Here is an 11803-nt window from a genome sequence, read left to right as displayed (position 1 = left end):
TCATTGCACAAAAGCCCAGCAGGAGTTTTTGACAGGAAAAACACAAAACCCACCAAACCTTGTTTTTTTTTTTAAGTACCTCAATTGTTTCCAGTCTCCAGGGGTTTAATTCTCATCTGTAATAAGGTTCGGATTTTGCAAAGCTGTGGTTAACCATTAGAAATCCTTTATCACTTTGGACCTCACTCCCCTTTCTCAGAACCCCTTCCTCTCTCTCCAGAGGCATCTCCTAGTCCAAGGCTCTGCAAAAGAACAGCTCTGTAAGTATCTTAGTCTCGATTTAGTTGCTGCCTTTCAAATTCACATAGGTGGGTGCTTTTTTTCTCCCTAGCTGTTGTTGAGTAGCCCATGGAATCAGGTTGAACCACCTTGTGTTTCTGAATTAAGGGAATAGGATAGAAAGTTCCTATGGCACTTGGGTTGTTAGTATTTGTTTCCTCAAAGGTGCCATAAAGTTTCTACTTTTTGAAACTTCAGGTCCAGAAGAAACATTCTTTAAATCAGATCATTTCTGGCTGGAACTTTTGGGATAGAAATGCTGCAGTAAATGTATGAAGAAAAAAATCTATTTTCCTCATCTACCAAAATATGGGATCTGAGAAGGTCTGGATGCTTCAAAGCCCTCTTCAGGATTTTAAGACTGAGGCTCTGGGAAGGCTCAGAGTAGCAGCTAAAAGGGGATTCCTAACTGAAATTATGAGGTTTTCCCTTCAAGCCCTTAAGTAACTCTTCAAGACTGTAGACTTGTCAGTGAGTCTGCCAGTAGAAATTCCTTGTGTAGACTAAGGCATTATTCTCTTAAGTGTCCTCCTTGAAAATGGAATTGGAGCCAAAATGTTCATAGTACTTCTAGCTGCAGAGATTGTAAGTGATTTTTATTTTCTAAATTCTGCCTTTCTGTGTTTTTCAGTATTCTAAGCTGACCCAGTACCACAGGAAAAAAAAATGAGCATGCTTTACGTAAATGTCAGGACAAAAATAAACCTTTTTCTTAAAAAAAACAATTAAAAAATCTTTCAAGGCACTTGTAATTCGTAGAACTATTACCCTTCAGCTGGTGCACAAGGAAATGTGAACTGTTGTGAGGACAAACTTTCCAGTAAGTAGGGTCTCAAGGGAATGGTGTGTGCATTTGCTTGAGTCATTATACCTAGGGGTAAGGTACAGAGGGAGCAGCAAGTGTCTTAGCTTCCTCTGAGCAGCTGTGAGGTCAAAGTGTGGAGAAATGAAGTTGACAGAAGAGAGCTGTGCTGGATTCCATCAGCTCCAGAAGATCGCAATAGGTCCTACTTTGAGTCTGGGAAACCAATCTTACCATGCTCCTCAGTTTTTGTTTGTTTGTTTGTTTGTTTTGTTTTGATTTGGTTTGGTTTTTTTTTTCTTTTTTTGAGAGTTCTATAAAAGGAGGAGCATCTTGTGTACGACCTTTGGAGTAAAAAAATGGAGAAAGTATCAGGGCAAATACCCAGCAAGAAAGGGTTAAGTCAGGAGCTTCTGTCACTGTTGACCCTTCTAATCCTCTCCTGCTGTTTCAATCTTTCCTCTAAGGAAGATTAGGTAAGGATCCTAGTGGAACTTTCTTGCCCAGCCCTTTGGCCATGGAGTATGTTGGCATCATGCCCAGGAGACAAACTCATCTGACAAGGCCTAAAGTTCTGTTCCTCCAGATCAGGCAATGCTTAGCTTCCAGGAGGAACCCTCAAATGGAATTTTCTTTTAAAGCTACATTCTTCTATCAGCTCTTCTTCAGTCTTCTATATTTGATAAAATGACATCCTGTCCTCATTACCTTATTGGAGAATTACAACCTTAGAGATGAGCAAATGAGGGCTTGGTGAAGTTAGAGGACTTCTGCAACTGTTTGCAGGCAGAGAACCAAAACAAGAATCTAGGTCTTTTGACATTCAGGCCAGGACTGATTATCTAAACGTTGTCTAACTTTGCTTCCACTGCTCATCAAATAAAAGCAGAATCTGCCTCACTCACCACACCACTATGTACTTGCTATTTTACCTAGTTTGTTTTCCTAAACCTGGCCAAAGTTAGTCTCCAGGGAGCAATTTTTTCTATCTGAATAAGTTCTCACAACCTGTTATTCCTCCTACCCAGCTATGCCAAACTAGACTCTAGAGTTATCAATCCCCAGTAATGACATTTTATTGATCCTGCCCTCTTTGTTCCCCCAAATACTGTCCTAACTGGCTGCGAGGAGAGGCTCTCCTCCAGAGGATACTGTCGATACCCACTCAAAACTCAAGGTTGGCTGGTCTGCTGCCATCCCAACAAGGCTGAATCAAAAGCTGCTGCTCTGGGAGGAGGAGGAATTTCCCCTAAAAACATCAAGGTAGCTCAACAACTTGTTCCAGAAGCACAGACATAAAGAGAAGATACAAAAGGAAAGTAACCAATGGGGGGGGGTGCTGGGGGAGAGACTAAGGACAGTTCTCTCTGTCTCTTTGTCTCCGTCAGTCTCTGTCTGTCTCTCTTCCGGGGATTGAACATATTTCCAAATGAGTTACATCCCCCTATCATTTATTTTTATATTTTATGTTTTAGACAGCATCTCAGTAAATAATTAAGTTGCCCAGGCTAAGCTCAAACTTGCAGTTCTCCTGCCTAAGCTTCCCAGAGTACTGGGATTATAGATGTGAACATCCCCAAAAACAGTTTCAAGGATGACTAGCAACTAGCCAAACAAATGGTGTATGGCAGAACAACATTCATAAGGGCTTGGAGACAAAAAAAAGGACAAATTCAGAGAAATACAAATACCCAGGTATGGCTGGACTTTCTCTCTCTCTCTCTCTCTCTCTCTCTCTCTCTCTCTCTCTCTCTGGGTTAAACAAGCAAAATGCATGAGATTGGATGTTAATAGTGCAAGATGAAGCCGGGAAGAAAAACATGGGTCAGACAATGGACAGCTTTTCTACTTTTCTCAGACAGAGAGATTGAAACTAACTCTGAAAGGAATTAAAGGCTTCTGAGGTTTTTGAAACATGGCAGAAGGTGAGATGACAGTAGTGAGCTGATCTCTACATTAGAAAGATCCTTACCTACTGGAAGGGTAATTAATTAGAGTAATAGGGTGGAAGTAAAACTACAAAGACCAATTTGAGATGCCTATGTGATGTCTCAGTGCACAAGAGATAGTGGTTGCATTGTCAGAACTAGGGTTTAGGGAGTGGAGATAGAGAGAGAAGTGGGTGGATTTGTGATTTATTTAAAAGGGAGGCCTGACAGGATTTCATAATGATTAGATGATAAGAAAAGGGTGAAATCAAGGGTGACTGACTTGGGTTATTGAATGGCTAATGATTCATGGAAATAAGGAAATGAGAAGGAGAACATTGTATGAATAATAGTTTCAGGATAAGGCGAGAAGAGAGCAGATGGTTTCAGCTTTACAGCTGTTGAGTTTGAGGTGCCATTAACACATTCATTTGGGGTCATGTCAATTGTATTTGACTACACAAACCGTGAGTTTGAGAGAGACATCTGTAGAAGAGGTTGGGATATTTGACTCACTGTCACAGAGTTACAGTGAATGAGATCACCCATGGAGATTAAAGAATAAGCAAAGTAGTCTAAATGAAACCCTTGGGTAGATAGTCAAATTTAAGTAGTGGGCCGAAGAAGAGGAACTTACAAAAACAATCATTCTGAGGGCTGAGGAAAACTAGGAGTGGTGCTACAAAAAACAAGGGAGAAATACTAAAAAGGAGAGAGACAGGACAAGGTGACATGGATAGGATCATTGAATATTGGAATAAGCAATAATTGATTATCTTGATGAGAATGTTCTTGGTGGAGGGCTGTTAGCAAATACCAGATTGAAGAGGGCTGAGAAGTGGAAGGGTAAAGAACTAGAGACAGCAATAGTAAATGACTTTTTAAGGATCTTGGATGCAAAAAAATATTAACTTAAAAAAGAATAGCAAATACTTCAAGTGGTTACCAAGAGGATGCATCCTGAGAGAAATAGAAGGACTGCCTAGTGGTACTCAAGGTCTTACCAAGATGCACAGTCATGATCTTGATAAATTCAGAACTGAGTAATAAGAAAATTAATGCTGGTAAAGGATTTAGCATCACACCTATAAATGACAGAGATCATCAAGTGTTTATTAGTTACTGCTTTGCATTGCTTTCATGAACCCAGGCATCATCATATTGAACTTCTTCCTCTTATTCCCTTCATCTCAAACTCCCTTGCCAACATTAGGTAGCACCTTGGTGATTCTTACAGTGAAATATCACTGATTCATTTAGAAAGACTATTTTATAGTTATGTGGGACCCCTAAAACCTTTTTATAATTTTTACTCATTCATTAAGAAGATATTTTTGTATTTGGGAGGCTGAGGCAGGAAAATCTCAAGTTGGAGGCCCACCTGGGCAATGTAGTGACATCGTGGGACACTACCTAAAAATAAAAAAGGATCTGGAAAAGAAAGATACTTCTGCACACTTGCTTGGAGTAAAGCCCTATGTACCTAACATAAAAGAGAGATAAGTAAGATATAGTTCCTGTCTTCAAGTAGCTCACAGATGAGCCGACAACGAGTATTGTAACAAAAAGGAAATTGTAGCAAAAAGTGATATATCAACCTCAGTTTCCTCATCTACTATACAATACAGATCATTGGTACCTACCACAAAATTGAGATAATAAATGAGCTCACACATGTAGAGTGCTTACAATGATCAAAAAAGAAACACTATACAGTGTTTCTATTGTAATGATGATGATAATGATAATGGTGCTGATAATAGAAATAAAGAAATACCAGACACCATGAGAACATACAACAGCAAAACATGGCCCAGGCTAAAGTAAGAGACACTGGAGCTGATCTTAAAGGAAGAGAAAGGGCTAAACAGAAGAATACAGGACATTCCAGGTAGAACAGGCTTTCCTCAGGTTTGCAAACAAAAACAAACAAAAAAAGAAAAAGAAAAAAACTTACATGACTGTGGAGATGAGGGAATCATAGTAGTTCAGCAAAAGTAGAGAGCATGGGGCTGAGGACATAGCTCGGTGGCATAAGTGCCTGCCTTGCAAGTGCAAGGTCCTGAGTTCAATCCCTGGTATTAAAAAACAAAACAAATAACAACAACAAAAAACTAGAGGTCCAGTGAAATAGCTCAGCAAACTAAGTGCCTGCTTAGGCAAGTGCAGGGACCTGGGTTCTGATCCCCAATCTTCAATCCCTGGCACTAAATGCAGTGGTGGCCCCACCCCCAGGCATGCTGAGTGGGCCACCGAGACCAGGCGTGGTGGTATATGTCTATAATCCCAGCACTGGGGAGACTGAAAACAGGAGCATCACTATGAGTCTGAGCTTCATAATGAGACTGTACCAAATACATAAAAAAAAAGTGGAGTGCATGAGAAAGGGAATGATAAGAGGTGAAGTTTGGGAAATCATGGAGTACAAACAAGTTTGGACCTTATCCTTTAACAAATGGGAACTACTAGAATATTTTACTTACTTATTTATTTATTTATTTATTTATTTATTTATTTAAATTGAGAAATAAATACGAATGAGGCAGTTTCAAAGCTGATTAATAGGACAGTTTCGATAATCAATACATTGTACATTGTTATCTTCTTAGTGGTTATTCATAGTACAAGAAGCAGACAGGATATCCTGTCCAAACACTATTAGTACACCTCTTTCTTCTCATTGAATTAAGTGAACATAGCTGTATATTTATCCTAACTATTTTGTATATATAAATACAAAATGATCTTTCCTTTGTATCCCTTTTTTTTTGTCCTGTCATAGGTGGATATTCTATTGGCATCTAAATACTATAGGTGTTTGAATTCAGCTAAACAATCTAACACTGTCTAGCAGTCTATAATGTTAGTGGGTTATCCTCAGAAGTTATTCACTTGAGAATTTTACAGCTCATTGTATTAATATGACTTTATATACCTCGTTTTTATACTTTTCTGCTGGATGGTTAAGACCAAGATAAAGCAAGATCTATATAACAAGAAATGTAACTTTTGTATCTGATAAAGTCAGTCAAGTACTCTCAGGATTTATCCTGTAGCCCTGTACCGCACTTTGTAGATCCTTTGTCCGTGTTAGCCATGAGGATAAGTCACAGCCATTGCTTGACCAGTATATCTTATTTAGAGCAGCGATTTGATCAGAACTTTTAAAAGATCTCTTTTGCCAGGGACATGGCTCAGTGGAATAAGTGCTTCCCTGGCAAGCACAAGGGCCTAAGTTCAATCCCCGGTTCCAAAAAAAAATAAAAATAAAAGATCTATTTGGCAACAGTGTGGAGGATGAAACAGAAGATGCAAGACTGGAGGTAAGACCAGTTAAGTGGTTGCTTCCAGGTGAGAGACAATAATGCAGCCCTATACTTGGAAGTAACAATGGATTTAAAGTATATTAAAGAGATATAACTAGTGGAACCAAGCAAGAAACAGTAGGACACAGGTGATAAGCACAAGAAAATTGTCAAGAATCAGGAGTTTGGTCTGATGTAAGGGGGTAGGTAGAGATATCATTCAGTGATTACAGGGAACCCAGGGAAGAATTGCTTTGGAAAAAATGAAATGGGGCACATGATGTATTCCCCTGTAGATATGTGAAATCTTGCCTGTGACTCTTGAATGTAGACATGCACCACCATACCTGGCTTCCTTGTGGAAATTTTGACTAGAGGATTCCTTTGCCAGTCTTGAAGGTCAGAAAGGTCTATAATAAATATTGAGACTTGGGTGTGTCACTAGATGCATAACAGATTTATAGGGGTGGATGTGTTTGCTCAGCGATACAATATTGACTGAGGAAAGAGTGGATTTCTGAAGAACAATCCAATTTAAAATAAAGGTAGGGAAAGAAAATTTTTGGAGTAGCCTACAAATGGAGAAGCCAGATTCAGATTATAGTGGGTTGAAAAATTGATGAGTTGGAGAGTCGTGTAGAAGATGGACAGGAGGATGTGCACATGACACTCAACATCCTAAATCTTCAAAAGAGTGAGGACTCACTGAACACTGTAAAATCCTATACAGCTCTGAGATTCCAAAGGATTGCTCAGATGTCTGCTCGTAACAATGCCCTCTTTTCAAGAGCTGCTTTCTTTTCCCCTGTCCACTCCACTGCTCTGAATAGAGGGCTCAGGAAGCTTTGGGGATCCCCTGCAATTTGGAATAACCTTTCTCTCAAGTCTGCCCACATTATCTGAGAAGTTGATAAAGGGGGCATTGATTAGAAGATCATATAGAAAATATTCAGTGTGTATACATTCAGGGGTCCTTCACAGAGGGATTTGGGCAGCCTGGGAGTGCCTGAGGTCTCAGAGTGTAGGCAGAAAGAATTTTTCCTGCCCCAATCTTCCCTGGAGTGGATTTTTGATACAGGAAAGACAATCCACAGCTAAGCCACTACGCTCTGAGCCCTTTGAGATTAAAATGGCCCCTAACAAGTTGAAGTCCAAGGTTATAGTCTAGGACCTGTTCCTCCTGATTCAGTCCCCTGGAGTTTGGCCTCAGTGTGCAGTTGAGGGGCCCTATGACACTGTTGCTTAGCAGTGCATTAAACAGCAGACCTTGGAGACTAGCAGAGTTGACACAAGTACAACTGCCACTGCCATCACTGCCTTCTCAGAAACCAGCCACCTGTCTGGCTTCTACTTTTTGTCTGACTGCCAACCTAAGGCATGTGCCTACGCAGAAGGTGATGACATTCTGGCTCCACTTTCAAAGTTTTTTTTTCCTTTCTCATGTGTTATTTTTAAAGATAACAAAGGTCAAAAGGCATTCAGCATTTTCTAGTTTCTCATAAGCTTCTGGTCAATATTTAATCTGGTTTATGGATTTTTTTTAGGTTTTCTGGATGCCTTCTTGAGCCTGCTTGTGGCCACCCACAGAGACTTGTACGGAGGAGAGGAATCAGCCTGGCAGACACTCTGAAATGAGGCATTAGAGTCTGGGATCCAAGGAGCAAGATCCACAGTGAGAAGAAAGCACAAGCTCTGAAGATACATCTGCTGAGAGGTCTGCCATGGTTTCTCTGGGCCTCCAACTTGTGGGCTACATCCTTGGCCTTCTGGGACTGTTGGGCACAGTGATTGCCATGCTGCTCCCCACCTGGAGAACAAGTTCTTATGTTGGTGCCAGCATTGTGACAGCAGTCGGCTTCTCCAAGGGTCTCTGGATGGAATGTGCAACACACAGCACAGGTATCACGCAGTGTGACATCTACAGTACCCTTCTAGGCCTGCCTGCTGACATCCAGGCTGCCCAAGCCCTAATGGTGACTTCCAGTGCAATCTCTTCACTGGCCTGCCTTATTGCTGTGGTGGGCATGAGATGCACAGTCTTCTGCCAGGAATCCCAAGCCAAAGACAGAGTGGCAGTAGTGGGTGGAGTCTTCTTCATTCTTGGAGGCCTCCTGGGCTTCATCCCTGTTGCCTGGAATCTTCATGGAATCTTGCGTGACTTTTACTCACCACTGGTGCCTGACAGCATGAAATATGAGATTGGAGACGCTATTTATTTGGGCATTATTTCATCTCTGTTTTCTCTGATAGCTGGAATTATCCTCTGCTTTTCCTGCTCATCTCAAGGAAGTCGTGCCAACTATTATGATGGTTACCAGGCTCAGCCTCTTGCCACTAGGAGCTCTCCAAGGCCTGGTCAACCATCCAAAGCCAAGAGTGAGTTCAACTCCTACAGCTTGACAGGGTATGTGTGAAGAACCAGGGGCCAGAGCTGGGGGTGGGGGGCTGGGTCTGTGAGAACCAGTCGATAGCACCTCCAGGCCAAGGGTGAGGGTCATTGCCATTGGATTATGTCAGAAGGTCCTGATGAGGAGAGACTGGCTTTGGCCATTGGATCAAATGAAGACAGAAGCAGGAGATGGTGTGACAGCATGCAGGTTGAACTTTCAAGGACACTTGCCAAACCACCTTTTCTGTTTCTCTCTGCTTGCCTCCATATCCCCATTCCTTGAGTTTTCAACCTTAAATTCCAACCAATCCATCCCTCTACCTTAGGCAGGCTACAGAGGCTCCCTCCTGTCCTTTGGTTTGCCTAGAAATACTTTCCAAAACCCACTAATCACATCCTATAGACTGACTGACTCTGGGACAAAGACTGCCCCTCTGGCTCAGGTTGGCTCATAGCTCATTTCTGGGGGGTATGGAGAAAGAGTGGTGGTTTATATGATATGTCCCTAACCTTCTTCTCAAACTTCCCTCCAAAGAGGCTGATTGGTCAGCAATAGGCCTGAGAGTCTCTATCTTACTCTTGCTATGACTCCAAATTATCGAGACTGGTTGGTACATGAACCAAAAGAAAGATATCTCATAGTACTCAGAGAACAGAGTCTGGGTACAGCATGGATGGAAAGAAAGGAAGCCTGGGACCACAAAAGACCAAAACCTGTTCTGAAGGCACTTTCCAGGATTTCCTTACACTTATCAATCAGGAATAAAACCCACAACTAGAGGAAAGCACAAAGAAAGAAGATGTGGAAAGTTCAAGGCAGCAGCAGACTACCTTCACTGAGGAACTGCCTCAGAAGCTGCAGTTTCAACTTTCAAAGAGTCTCTGCCTGCGTCTGGGTTGCCTGACCTGGCTTCCTGTCTAAACCACAGGCTAAGGGCCCCAGACAATGGTTTCCTTAGGAACAATAAACCAGTTTTTCTAGAACTGGTCCTTGGCTTGGGATGACAACATAGGAGCTGTGGGGGACTGAAGAAGGTATTACTGCTTGACTTTGGCCAAGAGAGAGTAAGAGCTTTGGTGTCTAGAAGCTGGGCAGATAATGTGATGGCTCTAGAGGGTGTTTCTACTGTGCTAAAGAGGCAGCCCACCAGAGAGTCTTCAAGCCTAATGGAAAATCAGCTTAAAAAGCAACACATTGTGGGGCCCTCATCACCTTTTGTGTTTCTCTTACCATCCATTAGAAGACATTCTGCAGGTTACCCAAGGGCTGCAATGGGCACCATCCATACCCATGGTGCTGTGTCTGTGGTGCAGTGGTAACTGAGTTGCTGCTTGGGATTGCAGCTGAGGACAGTAGAAAATGGTTCCCAGGCAGACAGTTCTACCTCTAAGGTCTGTAAAGGCTCCATTTCCCTGGAATGAGAGTGCAGGTTATAAACATTTGTCCTCATCAGACTAACATGACCAGGTTCTGAAGAAATCCAGTACAGCTCCCCAAACCTTAGTGCCAGCAGAATGGGCTCAGTTATGGTCTCCAGCATGCCTTTCATGTTTCCACCATCTTGGCTACATGTGAGCTATTCTCCCAGCTAGAAACCTTCCCCTATATCCATGTCCTCCCCACTCTTGGAGAACTTTCCCAGTACTGACCCTTCACTGAGCCTCCTCTGACCACTCTGTCCCACTCTTGCCCCGTCTTCCTCCAAGCCTCAATGTAAAAATTGCTCCTTTATGCTTATTGTGAACAATTTTTGTTGATAATTCTGTGTGTGTGCGTGTGTATGTGTGTGCATGCGCACGCTCAAGCGTGTGTGTGTCTGACCTCAAAAGCACATTGTGAACATTGGGGGGCAGGGACCATGTTACACCTCTCTGTATACCCCAGAGTATCTATGACAGTGCTGAGCACACGATAGGTGATCAATAAACACTTGTTGATTGAGTAAATGTTTCTTTGATTAAGAGGGGCCCAGATAGGGCATGTAGCTAGAAGGAATTGGTCTAAGGGGAGAGAGAATGGAAACCAGACATTCTTCTCACAGGGTGAAAAGAAAAACCCAACTTTCATGGAAACCTAACAAAACCCTTCACCCAGGAGACTAACGCCTTCATCTTACCCAGGGCTCTTCCCGTTTCAGAATAATTGTTTCATTGAAGATATTTATTAAATGGTTATGCTCTTATTCATTTCATTTGCTGAACCAACATTATGAGGAAGATGAGATAGATCTGACCATGTCCACTTAGCAGATGGGAAAACTGAAGCTCACAAAAATAAAGCAATTTTTCCCAGAGCCACACAGCTGCTGTTAGTGACAGTCTCCTGACTCCTAACAGAGCCCTACTGATCCAGTAATATTCATAGCCAATAGGAAGAGCCTGCCAGATATTCCAAAGCAGCCTGAAAGAGATAATTTGCAGCCAGCAAGGTAACAAAAGTGGCATTCAGTGATCAGAGAAAACAGGAATTCATTGGATGTACCACTGGAACTGTCCCCTCTTATCATGCTAGCTGGTGGCCATCCTGGGCCAAGCTAGCTGTCTCTTCATGGAGATGCCAGGTTTACATTTGACTACAACATAGTACCTTAGTTCCAATTTCCCTGATTCTGGAAGTATAGGAGTGTGGAAGACCAATGATTTGACTTCCCTGGGAATTAACAAAGCCTATTTCATAAGGTTGCTAACTAAAACAATGCTAATAGTAACAGGGCCTTCCGAGAGTCAGCTTGAACAGCCCCAGAACTGAGGAGGCCTCAGCATGTAAGATCCTGTTTTCACAGACACTACTCTTGCACTATTAATGTGAGCCTTCTTTGGTGCAGAGACTAGAATCCCAGTGCCCAAGCCCAATTGGAGAGAATGGTAGCAGGATGGAACACATACGTGTGGTGGTGGGGCCTCTGTGGAGAGAAGCTTAACAGAAAGTCATGTCTCTGATCAGGCACCTGCACCCCCAGGATGATAATTGAGGGTTCCTCCAGGTTGAAAGACAGGGCTGCTTTGCTAACTCTGCTGTGCTGAGTGGGTAGGAGTCTGGGATGGGCTCTAATGATGCCCCACTTGACAGCAAAGGCATTTTAAGTTCTACCAGCTTCAT

The 11803-nt window shown here is 42.3% G+C and overlaps 1 protein-coding gene across 2 annotated transcripts; it reads left to right on the top strand.

The window, feature by feature from the left end:
• The first annotated feature begins 210 nt into the window (after positions 1-210).
• Positions 211-10639, top strand: Cldn2 (claudin 2). 2 transcript variants are annotated; one of them, XM_023708004.1, is made up of 2 exons: positions 211-260; positions 7859-10639. In XM_023708004.1, the coding sequence occupies exon 2, from the start codon at positions 8036-8038 to the stop codon at positions 8726-8728; it is 693 nt and encodes a 230-aa protein (XP_023563772.1). In that variant the 5' UTR covers positions 211-260; positions 7859-8035; the 3' UTR covers positions 8729-10639. The 2 variants fall into 2 exon arrangements, with proteins under 2 accessions (XP_023563772.1, XP_023563774.1); XM_023708006.1 differs by lacking the exon at positions 211-260 and adding an exon at positions 7663-7708.
• The last annotated feature ends 1164 nt before the right edge of the window (positions 10640-11803 follow it).

This window comes from Octodon degus, unplaced genomic scaffold (genome assembly GCF_000260255.1).
Source record: "Octodon degus isolate 3935 unplaced genomic scaffold, OctDeg1.0 scaffold00321, whole genome shotgun sequence".
In the NCBI taxonomy this organism is placed as follows: domain Eukaryota; kingdom Metazoa; phylum Chordata; class Mammalia; order Rodentia; family Octodontidae; genus Octodon; species Octodon degus.
This window is presented reverse-complemented; position numbering and strand designations above follow the sequence as displayed.

Bases quoted from the DNA above. Each gene is read 5' to 3' on its own strand.
- Cldn2 (XM_023708004.1), top strand. From the start codon at position 8,036: ATGGTTTCTCTGGGCCTCCAACTTGTGGGCTACATCCTTGGCCTTCTG.